This window comes from Phaethon aethereus (assembly GCF_964289735.1).
Source record: "Phaethon aethereus genome assembly, chromosome: 19".
NCBI lineage: Eukaryota > Metazoa > Chordata > Aves > Phaethontiformes > Phaethontidae > Phaethon > Phaethon aethereus.
In genome coordinates, this window is record NC_138595.1 from 11355158 (window position 1) to 11371737 (window position 16580).

Consider the following 16580-nt stretch of genomic DNA (forward strand, 5'->3'; position numbering starts at 1 on the left):
GGAGCATTTGCTTAAGGTACCCTGTGATTCTTTAATTATTGTAAATAATCCAAACATGTAAGTTCACTGTAAATAGGGAAAAGCCTGAACTGACCAATATATATTTGCCTTTTTTGTGCCACAAAGACACGGCCCTTTGTGATGTGGAGGATGTAACACCTGGGCGTGCAGATGTGTCCATGACAGCCCTCGTCCAAACCGTGCAAATCCTTTCTGCATTTGACACAAAGCTATTGCTGTTGCTGGTTGGAGAGAGAGGCTGAAATCCTGGCTCTGGAAAGACAATGGGAGTTGTGCTGCTGACCTGAGGGAGGGCAGGACTTAATACCCAAGCCCATTTTGCATCAGACATCCCTTCCAAATCTGTCCCCGCTCACTGCACAGCCTCAGTCCTCTTGGCTGTTGCTTTTGTGTGTAGTTGAAGGGTTGAATTTCTGGGTGCTGTGAGCAAGTCCTCTGAAGTCAGTGGCCATGCACCCAGAGTATGTCTACCTCAAGGAAATGCTGTGGTCTTTATTAAACCACAGTTTAATATGTATTATTACAGAGTATGAGCCCTGGCCGCTTGCTCTGGAAACTTCTGAAGATGAAAGAGAGAGTCCAGATGGATGGCCACCAAGGTAATTCGATGTTCTTGGAGTGTTTCATGGATAGACCAAGCAGCTGCACTACAGTTATCACCCTAAATGCTGCCCCCAGACACAGGGCATCCAGATTTAACATCAGAGCTCCAGCTCAGCAGCTCTTCTGTCCTGACAGGAAATGTTTCAGGAGTCGGCCAGACTTGAAGGAGTGATGTTCGACAGATGATGGTGCCTGCCGTGTTGAGATGAGCAGCTGTTAGAAGGTTATTAATCTTAGACAGTTTTTGCACAATGCTTTACCTGCACATGTACCAGAATTTTAACATTGTTTTTTAGCGGAGGTTGAAGGCTGTCGGGGACGATCGGTGATCAGTGGGTTTGCTGATGATAGCTTCAGAGCCACAGCAATTGCTCAGGCTTTAAACTTGCATACTTGCTTTGAGTTGCAAAGTATTCATTATTTCAACGTACGAGACGGCTCCGCTGAAGAGGGGGTTTTAACAGTGCCAGAGAAAATAAGCAGATGGCAGAGTGAGTGGCAAAAATATGACAGAGCTGCCCTGGTCTCTAACCGTCTGGCTTGGACCTTAGCTTGACGTTTCCAGGTAGCGCACGCTAAGCCCATCTGCAGCAGACTTGGTGCTGGGGGGGTGCACTGGGCGGTGGCACGTGGCCGCCCACAGACGAGGACGTTTTACCTCAGTAAAACGGACGGGTGCCTTTTCCCCTCTAAAGCAGTGGCCAGACGATAGCTTCCAGATTCCACTTGCCCTGCCTGAGCTGCCCGTAGGTCCTTCCTAAAGCGACAGTCAGGAGTCTGTGGCCTCGCTCTTGGTTTTGGCAGGGCCAAGAAAACAGGTTTTGCACTGGCTCCCTCCAGCTCTCCTGGACGTCAGTTCTGAGCCTTTCCTCCTGTCTAACCCGTGATCAGCTAAAATACAGCAATAAAATTCAGAATGGAGAATTTTTCAAAGGAATGTAAAAACCTGTGGTTCAGACAGGTCCCGGGGCTCGAAGGTCCCTCTGCCGCGGCGGCGCTGGGTGTCAGAGCAGGCTCTGTGCCCCGGGGATGGGCAGGACCCTTTGAAGTCCCTCCTAGAAAGAACAAGGTCTAAAACGAAGGTAGAGCGCCTTAGATAAACCTGACAGTTCGTTTCAGCACCGTTCAGAATCCTTTCCAAGCGTAACGAATGAGACAGACTGTGGCAAAAACATGAGCGCGCTTAGGAAACCTTGTCAGCCTGGCTTTGAGCGCTGACAAGGCATAAAATACCTCGTGTGTGCCCGTGTCTGTGCGTAGTCATAGGCATGGGCACCAGCTCACAGACGCACAGGGACTGCATGCCTTTCCTCCCTCTCTATTTGCATGCTTTAGTTTCAAACTCATTAGCGGCTCTTTTCGATGAGCTACCTGGGCAGAGGTGGGCTGAGCCGCATTCAGTCGTATCCAGCTGTGAACGGCTGCGGAGGAGCTCGGCTTCCTCCCAGCGCCTTCCCCCTCGGCGTCTGATAGAGGATACCTGGAATTACAGATCACGAAAGCCGCGGTCATCATGTGCTGGATTTAAGAGGAGTGGAAGGAGCTCGGTGGAGCTGGGCTGCTCTATCACACGTCTGCCTCTCTCTGCATAAATAATTCTCTTTCAGAACTGCCTCTTATGGTTAAAATGATACATGGCACATTCCCCCCTCCTCCTGCCGCTTCCCATGTGGAATCATGTTAGTCCAAAGAACGGTCTACAGATAATTTTCTCTAAAGGCTTTTTTGAATGAAAAATAAGTCAAAATGTTGTTGAACTATTTACGCTATTTTATTTTTATGGCTTTGACAGAAATAGTAATAGGAAAATGAGATCAAGACGCTTTTGGTAAATTACTGGCACTAAAAAAAAAGAGCAACCTCCAAGTAGTTCAGGGTCACATCCTACAGGTAGTTTCTGTACTATGAGCGTATAAAGCCCCGCATGTTCTTCTCCTTCTGAAAGGGCTTACAGGTATTGTTGATGCTGTGTTTTTTAAGGCGCTTGTCTTTTACGAGTCTGTAATAATCTTTGCATTATAGTATTACAACGTAATCAGGTCCTTGTCATGCTGCCAAAGCTGATCAGATAAAATCTGAGGAATTTTAGTACTAAACTTACTAGGAGAGACCCAGATTTATACCACGACAGTTGCAAACCACTTCAGCGCATAGCTGGAGCTTTGTGCTCTGCAGGAACGTGGGACTCAGCCATATGGGAGCTGCTGATACGAATTTTGGCTCCAGCTCCAGCCAAGGCTGGGAGTTCAGGTGTGAGAGCATCTCTCCAGTTTCACCAAGCATTTGCAAGATGTGGATTTAAAAATATTCTGTTCCTCTTTTTCTTTTAAAATAACTTTTGGAAGTGCTAAAATGACAAAGCTACAGTTGCTCTGGTTGCTGTAGGTTAGTTTTGCAACAATTAAAATATCGGTCCCAATGGACTGAGAGGCAAAATACTTCTCTTCAGCAGTTTGTATGAGCCAAGAGGATGCAGGCACTTGTCGTTACAGCTATCCCCCCCCCCGTGCTGTGCTTTGTGATCAGAGTCTTTTAAGTATAGCTTCCCACCAAGCCCATTCTTATGTATCTTATCTGGTGATAAAGTCAAATCAATATCTATTGTAGCCAGGAATGATGCACTATTTAGAACAGGTAGTGTTGCATTTGTTGAAGCACAGCATAAATTTTTCATTGGAAAAGCCTCCAGTTTGAGCAAACACAATTGCTGTGTGTATGTATCCTTCTCCTTGAACTGTGGCAGCGCAGAGAAATCACTGCTTTGCATTGACGTGAATCTTGTTTTATTTTAACATCTCCAATATGTCAAATGCTAAACTATTTATGTTCCCTGCCGAGTTAAGAGGATGAAAACTGTGGGTATTACCTAGTATTGCTATAGGTTAGGATTTGTGGAGTCAGTTGTGCACCTGAGTTCCGCTCTTATTTTGCATTTTTAAGTGGCCGTTATAAAAGGAATTAATTTAGTAGTTTCAGCAGGAGAGCTAAGACATTTGGATACTGAACAATCTGAGTATTTCTGTTATTGGTCTGGCACAACATAGACAGGAACCTGTCCAAAGTGGTATCATCCATGAGGATAAAATGTGAGTGGAATGCTGAAAAAGAATTCATTGATTTAAATGTAGTGTTACCCTCTCCTCCCAGTTCGTTCTCTGCTTGAATGGATCTGGTCTGAGATGGTCAAGTGAGGACATGTCCATTCAAAAATCATATTTTAAGGAAATGGCATGTGACTACCACACCTGATCTGTCTGCTTGGGCCTGATCCTCTTGGAAAGGGTTTCCATGGTCTCATGAGAGAGAAAACAAATTACAGATTTAGCAATGAAATTCCTTTTCCCATTTCAGCTGCAGGATGCCAAGTCTCTTTTGCTTCTTCGTAGAGGTTTCCAGGATAATTTAGTAGTTGTTCAGGATGAAGTTATGTTGAGATTTCCAACAAGAGGAGGGTCTTTGTTGCGTCTATCAGAGCAGATGTTGTCCCCACATGGTGTTGCCTTCTGAAATCAATGTACCAGAGGGTTTTTCTGTCCTTGTGCTGAGAAATGTTTCACTATCCAGTTGGTCTGGTTGTTGGTCTTGGCTGTCAATACAACACTGCACCTTTGCTGGATCTATAGCGAAATGGCCTCAAAGGTGGCACGTTTACTGCTTTTGTATAAATTCTCACGGCACCAGTCCTCCCTTCATGTGAACTGTGAAAATCCACATATCTAAATTAAAAGGCAGTCCTCTTCAAGGAGTGCTGGTGTCCACCTGCAGACATCATGAATACTATATTTCACTGCAGTGGAAGTAAAAAGTTCCCCGAGAGAGCTGATTTTCCTCCTTCTTTTTTCCCTCTGTATGTGGTTTCTTAAGTCACCTTCATGTAATTCAACTTAACATTTCCCCTGAAGTTGTTGCTGTGATTGTTACATGAAATAGTATCATTCACAATAGCTTGAAGAAGCACTTCAACGATCATATAGGATATAACACATACATATATAAAAATATAAAATATTATCCAGCTTACTGTGTGTGAGAGGTATGGACCTTCTGACTGTTGCCCATAAACAGCCATCAGCTAATGGTGTAGAGGTGTTTATTTAAAAAATTTGAATTTAACAGGCTCGCTGTGGTGTGCACCTCTCACTGCTACATTACAAGGACCTTGTTCCGAGGGAATAAAGGTGCTACAGCTAAGTTATACTTGTTGTAAGTACCAAACCATGAGGCTTTCTAGAGGAAGTAAGGCCAACACACCACCTTTGCTCTGTGCTGAGGATGCTTAAATAACAGGCATTGCCTCTCTTTTCAAGAGGGGTTTTAAGTGTAAGGGATGGTTGCTCCAAAAATGCAGTGTGTTTACTTAGAATAGAATCACAGAATCATTAAGGTTGGAAAAGACCTCTGAGATCATCAAGTCCAACCATCAACCCAACACCACCATGCCCACTAAACCACTTCCCGAAAGTGCCACATCTACATGTTCTTTGAAGACCTCCAGTGATGGTGACTCCACCACCTCCCTGGGCAGCCTGTTCCAATGCTTGACCACTCTTTCAGTAAAGAAATTTTTCCCAATATCTGATCTAAACCTCCCCTGGCACAACTTGAGGCCATTTTCTCTTGTCCTGTCACTTGTTACTTGGGAGAAGAGACCAACACCCACCTCACCACAACCCCCTTTCAGGTAGTTGTAGAAAGCAATAAGGTCTCCCCTCCTTCTCCTTGCACAAGCCGTTGCTGTGGGAATCCCTTACCCCACTGCCTGGGCATAAGGATTTTGGCTTGGGCTGCCCTGCCCCACGTCAGCGTTGCGTGGTCAAGTCTCTGCCCCACTGGAGAGCAGCGGCCGTGCTTTGGGCACGAGGGATTACAGAGGTTTGGGGGAGCGACATGTTCATCCCATTCCTGAGCCCTTTCCTGCTCTAGCATCTTGGGCAGCAGGTCATGGCAGCGTGAGCTTGGGCCTGGGGACGTGCGTGGATGGAGCACGGCCAAAGCAGGAACAGAAAGGATAGAAACTGCTTCAGATATGTAGCTGGAAATGTATCTGTATGTGTTGTTTCTTCTGAAAAAAGGAATAATTTGGAGAGATACCGTCTCTCGGAACTACACGAGGGAGCATGTGGAGAAATTATTATTTCTTTGCCATTTTTGCCGTTTCTCGATTTTATTATTCAGGTCTTTGTTCTGATACATTCCTTATTATTTTAGCTGCCCTGGGTAATTGTGTTTTTTCCTTAACTTAAGAAGTTACTTTTAAAAGAAAGGAGGGGGGCAAAGATAAGGCAAAGCTGTTAAATGGGAAATCTATTGCTAATTAAGGCATGGATTTGCTAATCACCTTAGAAATGAAGTTATCAGCTGAAAAAGGCTGGAGTTTGTGTAATGAAAGTTAGGAGCGCGCCTTCTTCCCCCGTTTCCTTCTGTCACAATACATTCAGAGATTAAAAGTTTACCTCACAGACTCATCTTGACACCGTTAGACATGATGTCTCTTTGCATTAACTGCAGGCGGGCTCGAGCTGTTCTAGGATGTATTTCAGTCTGAATAGTTAAAATTTGGCAAAGTTGTAAGCAACTGAAGTCAGGATCCTTTAATGGGAGCTGTCAGTGTTCATCATAGATGTCGCGCTGCGCTCCAGCTATAACGCCGCGCCCAGGACCCAAGGTAGTGACTGTCCATCATCATTATTATTATTATTATTATTATTCACAGAATCACAGAATCACAGAATCACAGAATCACTAGGTTGGAAAGGACCTTTAAGATCATCAAGTCCAACCATTAATCCAAAACCACCATGTCCCCTAAACCATGTCCTGAAGTGCCACATCCACACGTTTTTTGAACACTTCCAGGGATGGCGACTCCACCACCTCCCTGGGCAGCCTGTTCCAATGCCTGACCACCCTCTCAGTGAAGAAATTTTTCCTAATATGCAATCTAAACCTCCCCTGGCGCAACTTGAGGCCATTTCCTCTTGTCCTATCACTAGTTACTTGGGAGAAGAGACCAACACCCTCATCGCCACAACCCCCTTTCAGGTAGTTGTAGAGAGCGATAAGGTCTCCCCTCAGCCTCCTCTTCTCCAGACTAAACAACCCCAGTTCCCTCAGCCGCTCCTCATAAGACATGTGCTCCAGACCCCTCACCAGCTTCGTTGCCCTTCTCTGGACACGCTCCAGCACCTCAGCATCCTTCTTGTAGTGAGGGGCCCAAAACTGAACACAGTATTCAAGGTGCGGCCTCACCAGTGCCGAGTACAGGGGCACAATCACTTCCCTACTCCTGCTGGCCACACTATTCCTGATACAGGCCAGGACGCTGTTGGCCTTCTTGGCCACCTGGGCACACTGCCGGCTCATGTTCAGCCGGCTGTCAACCAGCACCCCCAGGTCCCTTTCCACCGGGCAGCTCTCCAGCCACTCCTCCCCAAGCCTGTAGCGTTGCATGGCGTTGTTGTGGCCAAAGTGCAGGACCCGGCACTTGGCCTTATTAAACCTCATACAGTTGGCCTCTGCCCATCGATCCAGCCTGTCCAGATCCCTCTGCAGAGCCCTCCTACCCTCCAGCAGATCAACACTCCCACTCAGCTTGGTGTCATCTGCAAACTTACTGAGGGAGCACTCAATTCCCTCATCCAGATCATCTATAAAGATATTGAACAAGACTGGTCCCAGAACCGAGCCCTGGGGAACACCACTCGTGACCGGCCGCCAGCCGGATTTAACGCCATTCACCACAACTCTCTGGGCTTGGCCATCCAGCCAGTTCCTCACCCAGCGAAGAGTAAACCCGTCTAAGCCTCGAGCCGCCAGTTTCTCCAGGAGAATGCTGTGGGAGACGCTGTCAAAGGCTTTACTAAAGTCCAGGTAGACAACATCCACAGCCTTTCCCTCATCCACTAGGCGGGTCACCTGGTCATAGAAGGAGATCAGGTTGGTCAAGCAGGACCTGCCTTTCATGAACCCATGCTGGCTGGGCCTGATCCTTTGGCTGTTCTGCAGATGCCCTGTGAGCACTCTCAAAACCAACCGCTCCATAATCTTATTATAATAATATTATTATTATTATTATTATTATTATTATTATTATTATTATTATTATTATTATTATTATTATTATTATTATTATTTACTAATGATATCCCAGGGACAAGGAGGCAGCACAGCATTATATAAGGCGGTGGCCCAGGGAGGCCAATAGTATGGTTTTTCACCTGGAGATGCTGGTGGTTGAGAGGAGAAGGTGCTGTGCCGGCGCAGGGCACTGTCCTGGCGTGGCGCCGGATGGAGGGGTGAGGGACCGGCCCCACTGTAGCCTCCGATCGTGCAAAAGTCCTTCTCTCTTTTCCTGATGCTGGTTTTCTTTGTGTGAAAAACGGACGGTGAGCCCGAATTCCCTTGTACGGCTTGCAGCCGTGTGAAGAGAAGCGCGACGTACGAGTTTTTCTGCCATCCCACGGGAAGCAGCCCCTGCGTCAGTATTTTGTGAAGGAAATACTCTCCTTCAGTTAATACTTTCATCTTCTGCTTCCTTGCCAGTGGGCACCATGGCATAGCAAGGACTGGTTGCAGGAGGCTGGGGAGGGGAACAGGGTTTCCTTGATATAGATGCATTAAACCTCTGTTTCAAAGTTAGTTTTTTTGCTCCAGCTGCGGCCGTGCCTTTCCCAGCGGGCGCTGGCTGGACTTCGTGCTGCTGCACCTGCACCCAAGGGAGGAAGCCCTGAGGGGCCCCCGCTCCGTGGGGTGAGCGGAGGAGGACAGCATGCAGTGGAGCAAGCAGCTGGGACCTGCTGGAGAGGATGGGCTGGGACAAGGCGGCGGCCCGCCATGCCCAGCAGCACCCTCCTGCCTGCCCCAAGTGGCAGCCAAGCACATCCCCGGGGTCGCTCCCTCCGAGCAAACCGGGGCTGCAACGCACTAACGGCACCAGCACCTCAAGGCACGAGCCTGGCCAGCCCCTCCAACATGTACTTCTAGCCCTGCTCATCCGGGGAGCGCAGTGCCTCGGGCCTGCTGTAGCGCAGGATGGGCTTTCGGCACCCTCCTGGGTGGTGGATCTCCTCTGGGTCACCCTTTTCTGCCGGGCTGGCTCCTTCGACATTAGGCACATTGCCAGAAGCCCTTTCGTTTAAACAATGCTCCTTGAGAGAAATTGCTGGCTCTGGCAGACAGGAGCAAAGCAAATCAATAGCTGCAGTGCATTTCTGAGGGCAAAGGGGATCAGTAATTGTTCTTAACTGCTTAACACTTTGAAGATTGTTTCTGTGGCTGTTGCAATGAGCTGGTCAAGCGAAATGAAGATTTTCTCGCTGTCGCTATTAGATGCACAAAGGACCATCGGTACGCTGCGTTTTGCGAGCAGTCTTCCGTTCTCCCTCCATTACCGGGGTGAGGTAGCTGCCGGGGACGTGCGGTAGCTGCCGGGGACGTGGGGTAGCTGCAGGGGACGTGGGGTAGCTGCAGGGGACATGCGCTTCCCGGGCAGTGCCAGGGTGTCTCCTCCCCGGGTTGCTTGCAGTCCCGTCTGACAGGCCCGGTCACCGCCTTTCCAGGATGCTCCCAACGCTACGTTTGCTCATGTCCTGGCTGTCGTTAGGAATGACATATAGAGTGCCCCACAAGAGCGATGTAAAACCAACTCTTCGATTTTGCAAATGGAGGCCTGGAGGCGGATGGCAGAGGAGATGCCGATGCCTTGGCTGGGAGGCGCAGGAGCGTGTCGCTATTGAATATTGCCGAGTACTCGCACGCCCACACCGCCATGGAGGTACAGGTGCACGAGGGCCTCCCTTGTAGCTCTGCTGCTGTATTGCATCACGCCGAACCTGCTCCCCAGTTTGGGTTATCCCCCGCGCAGGTCACTGAGGTGCCGGCTGTTTCACAGATGCTTTCACGCACCCGTGACACCTTCGTGCTTCTGGAGGGTGATTAGAAAGCAAAGCTGGGTCATCCCATCACTGGAGCAAGGTGATGCAGTCTCGTGCTAACCAAACTTTGCCTCCCCCATCTAGAAGCAGACACTTCTAGAAAGTAGATGGCTGATGCAGTTCCAGCCGTACCTGGACATTTCACAGAATCACAGAATCATTAAGGTTGGAAAGAACCTTCAAGATCTGCTTCAGAGGAATCGCTGCTTTGCCATACCGAATTCTTAGGACAGTCACATTTTCCCTGGAAAATAATTGCAAGTGTATTACCCGCAGCTTTCCGAAAAACATATCAAAGATCTCTGGGTGGTGGATTTGTTTTCCATTTGTTTTTCTGGGATTTCTTCACTAGAATTTACTGTTAACTGGTTATTTATAAATCCAAGCATCTTTTGGTATGTTTGATTACTCCTGTGTGTAGACTGATGGAGAAGTTACTGAGTCACCGTCATTTACTGGAGGGGAATGCTTCTATTTTTAATTCTGCGTCTCTTTACGGATGGATGAATGGCAAGCTAATAGTCATCTTGAAATTTGAGTGTCAGAAAATAAGGGAGAAACTTGAGACTTGCTCATTATATTTAACCTGCTGTGTTACATGCTCTATCTTGAGTCTTTAAACATGCCTTTACATCCCATCCATGCATATTTTATAATAAGAAATGATTGTGATTTCATCCTTTGTAGGAAGCAATGTAAAAGACTCTGCCTTGTTAACTAGGCTAAACATGAATTCATTTGACAATACCTTATTTTTCTGATTGGTCTTAATGTGCTGGCTGTTGATTACCCATCTACTAAGAGAGAATTCTTCAAGGAATTAGCAGAAACAACATGCTGGACTGATTATCCTGTTAATACTGTTGGTTGCAGTAAATAGAGTATCTTAAGGGATTGTAGGTTTATTTGCTATGAACATGAAAAATCTGCTTCATAGGAAGGTTAGCTATTTGTTAAAGGTCTTTGGTGGGACAAATGGCTGCTCAACAGGGAGATAAATGAAGGTTCCTGAAGAACCTTCTGCCCTCAGGGTCTGATGGCCACAGGAGCGGAGTTGCTGCAGATTGGGACACTAGTACCAGGGAACTCAGTGGAGGCGGCTGCCCCTGTGCCTGTGCACGACTGAGCGTGGCCTTTGCCGGCGGCACGAGGACGCAAGTGGCCAAGATGCATCAGGACATCAGCTAGGCGATGACTTCCAGCCTTGCTGGAGGATGGAGAGTCTGCTGAGACCTTTTGGTCCCAGTGTCTCGCAGTTCATCTCATGTTGGCGCCAAGAGAACAAAGCCTCGGGCCGTTCTTGGGGCCATTCACCGCTCCGCAGTCGTGGTGATTGTGAGGATGGAGCATCACGCTGAGCTTGGAGGGCAAAGAGACCTCAATGCTTCATGGCCTTGGAGGATGTCCCCTGGGTTGCAGTCCCTTGTGCTGTCACCTGTGGACCTGTTCACGTCTGCTTTTGGATGTCAGCAGGAACAGAATATCCTTGTCGGGTCACGTGGGAGCAAGCGATGTCTTCCTGGGGCCATTTACTCCTCTGTGCTCTGAGGACAGCGATGCCGGCTGCGCCTTGGCCGTTTCGCGTGTAGTGGTCCTCTTTGCTCCCGTTGTTACCAGCAGAAGTCGTTATAAATACCTTGTAAATACAGTTTAGGTTTTTTAATTTATAATGACAATTTAGGCTTTATTTAGGAGGTAGAAGTGTGATCTTTCCTTGCAGAAGTGCCGCCTTTGAATTGAATTTTTGTGGATCTCTCTGGAACTGGCTTGTGGGTATGTACGTAACCCTTTGCACAATGCCCGGTGCTCTTTCTCCCTCAGGTTGTTACAATATGTGCATTTCAAGATAGTTTGTACAGACATTCCAGAAAGCTAGGAAAGCATAAAGCCATGTGAATTATTTAACTACAGCGCAGAAAGACAATATTGCACCTTTACCGCTAGAGGCAAGCTTGCTGGAAAATGACATTTTTATTACGTCACAGTTTTTACATTTTAAAAGTAGTTTTCCTGATCTCAAATCAGGACAAAGCCTAACAAATCCCCAAAACTACAAAAGCAGGTGGTGCTGGGGATCTTCCAGGACTGGCAGTTTTATTCAGCGTTGTGGCAGCTTTGGGAGCGCCCGAGGGCAGAGCTCGATGTTCCTATTTCACCGAGATGTTGAGAAACTAAAGAATCGAGCAGGCAAGAAACGCAGGGGGTTTCTGTCAAACTCTTGCCTTGGGAATATTCCTTTAATTATTTTTTTTTCTGTAGAACTCCCTTGTTCACTTCTTACTTGCTTTGCCAGCGTGTGGCCTGTTGCAAAGCTTCGAGCGGACCTTGTGGACTTGGCTGGCCAGAGGCGAGCGTGGTTGAGGCTGGGTGGCGGGGACGGGCATGCCCCTCATCCCGGAGATCAACTCTTGAGTTCACTCTGGAGACATGAAATTGTATTTAAAAGTGTTCAGAAAGGTCAAATGGCACAACAGGAGCAAGATGGGATTTTTTTGCTCCGTGTTTATGCACCAGCTAATGCATAGGTCTCTGATTTTTTGGGGCTGAGCCCCTATATTCTGCAGCAATCCAAGGAGAACAGCACGAGCAGCAGGATGCCCCGAGGGAAGGCGTCTCCGTGCTGTGCCCCTCACCGACGTCGCCTGGGCTTGCGAGGCGCACGTGCCCCGTGCTGGGTGTCCTAAACCAGCTCAGCGGAGGAGGCTCCTCGTGGTGCTGGGGGGGCGGGTTGAGCGGGGTCAGTAGAATTTGGGGAACGCAGATGGGATAAAAGTGGTGAGCCTGGAAGAGATCCCGGAAACGATGGGTGTTATAACAACTGTGCAAAATGATAATGCGGAGCAGACTGAAAAATAGGCGAAACTGGGATTATTAGGCCTGTTTGGCGTATGTGTTTGTGACGATTGTGGTGCCTGGTGTCCTGGATACGCGTCTTTAATTTAAGATGAATAACTTCTTGGTGAAAACAAACAGGGAGGGAAGACCTCAGGTATGGTGAGTCTTTCTGCAAATTCCCTTTCTGTGTGATAAGAAGATCTTTTATTAACTTGTGAACTGTGATTTAAGGTAATTTTAAACAGCATGTGAAAGAAAAATACTGAACAAATGTTTTCAAGTGAGAGAAGTCTGTCCCTGCCATATGTTTCACTGAGTCATCCCTTCTGCATGAGCAGATCTTGCAATTGTTTCAACTATCCCAGTCGCTAATCCTTTTTATTTAGTAGCAACATCACTGTCAACTCGGCACCCGATCCTACGACGCATTAGCACCACGTGCTGGATACAGACTTGTTCCCTCTAAAGTCGACACGTATTTTACTCGGGCGCAGGTTAAATCCTCCCTGTGTGTCTCACCATTGAGCAAAGGCCAAACCTGGCCATGAGTTTCCACTTGCCAGCTAGATGATGTGATGCTCCGCGCTCGCCAGGATGTTACAGAAAACTCAAACCCCGCCACTTCCTTCTCTTAAATTTATACGTGGACCCTTTGCATCACGGCAGAGCCTCGTGCTGACAGGGTTGTGCGGTTGCGTTGCAGGTGTGGCTGTGCGGTGGCAGCATGGAGGTCCTGCCCTGCTCCAGGGTGGCTCATATCGAGCGCAAGAAGAAGCCCTACAACAACAACATCGGTTTCTACACCAAGCGCAACGCCCTGCGGGTGGCGGAGGTGTGGATGGACGACTACAAATCACACGTCTACATTGCGTGGAACCTGCCTCTGGAGGTACAGCCATTGCACCCTGTCCTAAGTTTTCACTTTATTGGGGGAAAAACCTGAATTATAGAGCATTTAGTGCCCCTGGGTGAAGGACAGACTTAAATACCCCGGGTCACATCCCGGCCCGGGTCAGCAGAGCTCCCTCAGCTTTGACAGAGATGCTGCAGGTCTGTGCAGGAATTCCTACAGTTCACATCAGCCTTTTTATTTTCATTTCTAAAAATTAAACCTGTATTGTAGTGTTTACCTCCCCGTTGAGAGTTTACACAGCGTGAGTTTATGTCATTACACTGCTCTGCAGATGGAGTCTGTCTGTAAAGTCAGTTGGCAGAAGATTATTAATATCAGCATCGTTAGTGCCTGAGGTTTTCTCCTGCGGCTCGGGCAGGTCCCTGTTACGTGCAGCCCAACTCGGGTTTCTGAGTCGCAGATGTCGCTGCCCAGAGCTCACTGCGGATGGTGTGTGGTCCAGGCGCCTGGGCCGTCTGCTTTCCCAGCGTTGGCGAGGTCAAGGCTGTCAGCGCTGAGAAACGGTGTTCGGACGCAAAGGATTGGAGGTCGGTGGCTCACAGAAGGAGATCCCTTCCCAGCAGCATCACCAAAATTCGCAAACGCACCAAAGGGGAGGGTGAAAATGCACCCAAACCACTCTCTTTTTAAAGCTTTGGTGGTTATATTTATTTCTGTTCAGAAATGGTCAGACTTTCTTAGATCTGACATGTTATTTTTCATGTAAATCCTGCCGTGTGGCCATGTGGTGCATCTTTGGAAAATTGTGGGGTCCCACCAGCAAGACAGGCTGGCCATGCCCAGGGGATGCATCCTGCACGTGGGCCTCTCTAGGTGATTCCCTGCACTTCTGCATAGAGCTCTCTAGGCTCCTGGAGGACTTTGTGCAGGTCCAAGGCTGCTGCTTGGGCTCTGGTCTCCATCCAGGTTACGGCTAATGACGAAGCCCGAGGGCGTCTCCTGCCTCCTGGCTCTGAACGCCGTCCGCAGCGTGCTGGGAGCATCCCCGGCTGGACCAGTCCCCCATCTCCTGCCTCTGGTCCTGCCAGACGGAGGAGAAGGTGTGGTGGGGAGGGGGAGGCAGCAACGCTCTGCAGGTGATGGGTGAGACATGGATTTGGGGTGTCCTGCAGAGCCCATTGCCACCCACCATGCAGGGTGCTTAAGCATGAGCGCTGGGCTGCTCTGGTCAAGTGCAAGAAGTGCCATTGCCAGGAGCGGCCAGCCCCCCTGGGAGCAGTTACTTACAGCCGCCCTTTTGGTGCTAAAAATAAACACAAAATACTCGTGCCTTGCCGATCACAGCCCTGCAAAGAGCTGCTTCAGTCGGCACCCTGCTGCGGCAGCGTCCCCGGCCGGCAGCACTGCGCTCCGGGGCATTTGGAAAAACATTAAAACATAAAAACGTGATCTGCTGCTGCATCCTGAGGAAAGGTTACATCTGGGGAGAGTTGCTGACATTTAGAACCACGGTAGTTGCAGCTTTGTACCGCGTTAGGGAGCAGCAGGTACCCGGGAAGGGCCGGTGAGCTCCCTGCGCTGCTGCTTTGTCGTCCTGGGGCCGGCGCAGCCCTGGGTTAGTCGGTTAGTGAGGAGGAGAGGAACAGCGATGGAAGGAAATGCCCTTTCCCCAGCAGCTGCAGGAGGACACTGGCTGCGACAGGCACCACCCCAAGCGCTGAGAGAGGCACAGCATTGCCTGCAGGACTGTGTGGTTTCAACTCTCTTAAAAACAGGTTGCAAGATCCAAATGCCCATAGGCAGGGATCATAAATTACTGTGGGTTCAGCTCCGATCCTCGGGCTGATTCCTTTCTAGAGGTGAGGCACCGTGCTCCTGCTCAGGACTGCTGTGGAGCATGGCAAAAAGGGCTTAAAAATCAACACGGAGCCACAGATCCTGTACCACTCGGGAAAGGCAGCATCACACGAGTCGGCACTGGGAGTGGGTCTGGGGAAACAGATTTGGGTTAACCTAAAAACAGTTTGCAATTTTTATATAGGTCTTACTGGTAAAATCAAGGTTTAATTTTAGAGAAGCCTTGTTTAACAGGTGGTGCTGTGCAGAGGGTTATGGATATACACTGAATTATTTTGCAGTGCCACTATATTCAAAACGAAGCCAGACCCCATGCACTGAATATTTCAGGTGCTGACTGGTTTGTGGTCCCGCTTTGCTCTGCATCCTATCTCGCCCATTCAGATTTCAGCCTGTCCTACCTGTCTACACTGAATCATCTTTATTTTTACCTATGAGTTACTAGTCGTGCATTAAAATGGTGTCTTCTCTAAAGCAGAGTGAATAATTCATTAGAAGATCATTACAAGCGTTGTAATGGAAAATTGCTTTCCCAGCTGTATTTAATGATCACTGGAAAAGACAAGAGCAGACGCTAAAATAGAGTAGAAACCCAGACACCTGTAGGAAGGAGTAAAAGGGGCTGCAGTGTGCCTTTGGTTTCCTTCACCTGGCTGCTGCATTAGTTCCCCAAATTCTGTAATGGAATAAAAGGTTAAAGGGGGGCAGCTCTCTTCAGGCCCTGCTCCTGGCTCCTGTAAGATTACTCCGCCGGGGACAGATACCGTAACTTTGTCTGCTTTTAAATCGGCTCGAGCAGTGGGGTTCCTCTGTGTCTCCAGGGTGACTCTTTCACCATATAATTGCCCAAATTGTCAAGAGGTTTTTCTGAAGTTCAGCTTCAACTTCTCTTCTCTTGTAATTTTTATCCTTTATTCTTAGCTATCTGCCTCTATTATATATGAATCTTAAACCTTTCTTTTTTTTGTTTTTTTCTCTTCCCCTCCCTATTTTATACCTTTTAACTGTGCTGTCCTCTGCGTTGCCTCTCAGTAGGGTCACGCACCCTTGGTGAGTAAGGGGAAGGGCTTTGGTGCTCAATGCACAGTCAGGGGTTGCATTTCCAGGATTCAGCAAGTGATGGTCTTTTAAATCCTGAGGTACGTTTGCTCTTAAGCTCTTCTGGAAGTCCTGTACATCAATACCTAAATGGGAGGTGAGATCTTTTAAAAATACTTTGCTGGTTTGTCCATTGACAAATTCAGTCTTTTCCAGATGCATCCAAAGCCGAAGGGAATCGGTCAGAAGATTCACCTCTGTTACACTGCACTTTCATATTTCCTCCAAAACCTTTTCATTTCCATTTAGGTTCTCTTTTCTAAATTACTTCCTGCGACCAAAATGTGTCCAGCGTCAGTCTGGTGGCCATTGCAAGGATGCCTTCAAAACCCGTGAGAGAAGTACATGTCTCCTTCTCATTGTGGCTCCGAAACCCAAGC

General features: G+C 48.2%; 1 protein-coding gene across 1 annotated transcript in view; it reads left to right on the top strand.

Annotated features, from left to right (window-relative positions):
• The window catches only part of GALNT17 (polypeptide N-acetylgalactosaminyltransferase 17), a gene marked incomplete at its 3' end in the record, with an annotated part of 218366 nt that overhangs the window by 189124 nt on the left and 12662 nt on the right, over positions 1 to 16580 (top strand). The window contains exon 7 of the mRNA XM_082008558.1: positions 13096 to 13281. Coding sequence (XP_081864684.1) covers positions 13096 to 13281 — 186 coding nt within the window. The remainder of the gene's footprint in view (positions 1 to 13095; positions 13282 to 16580) is intronic.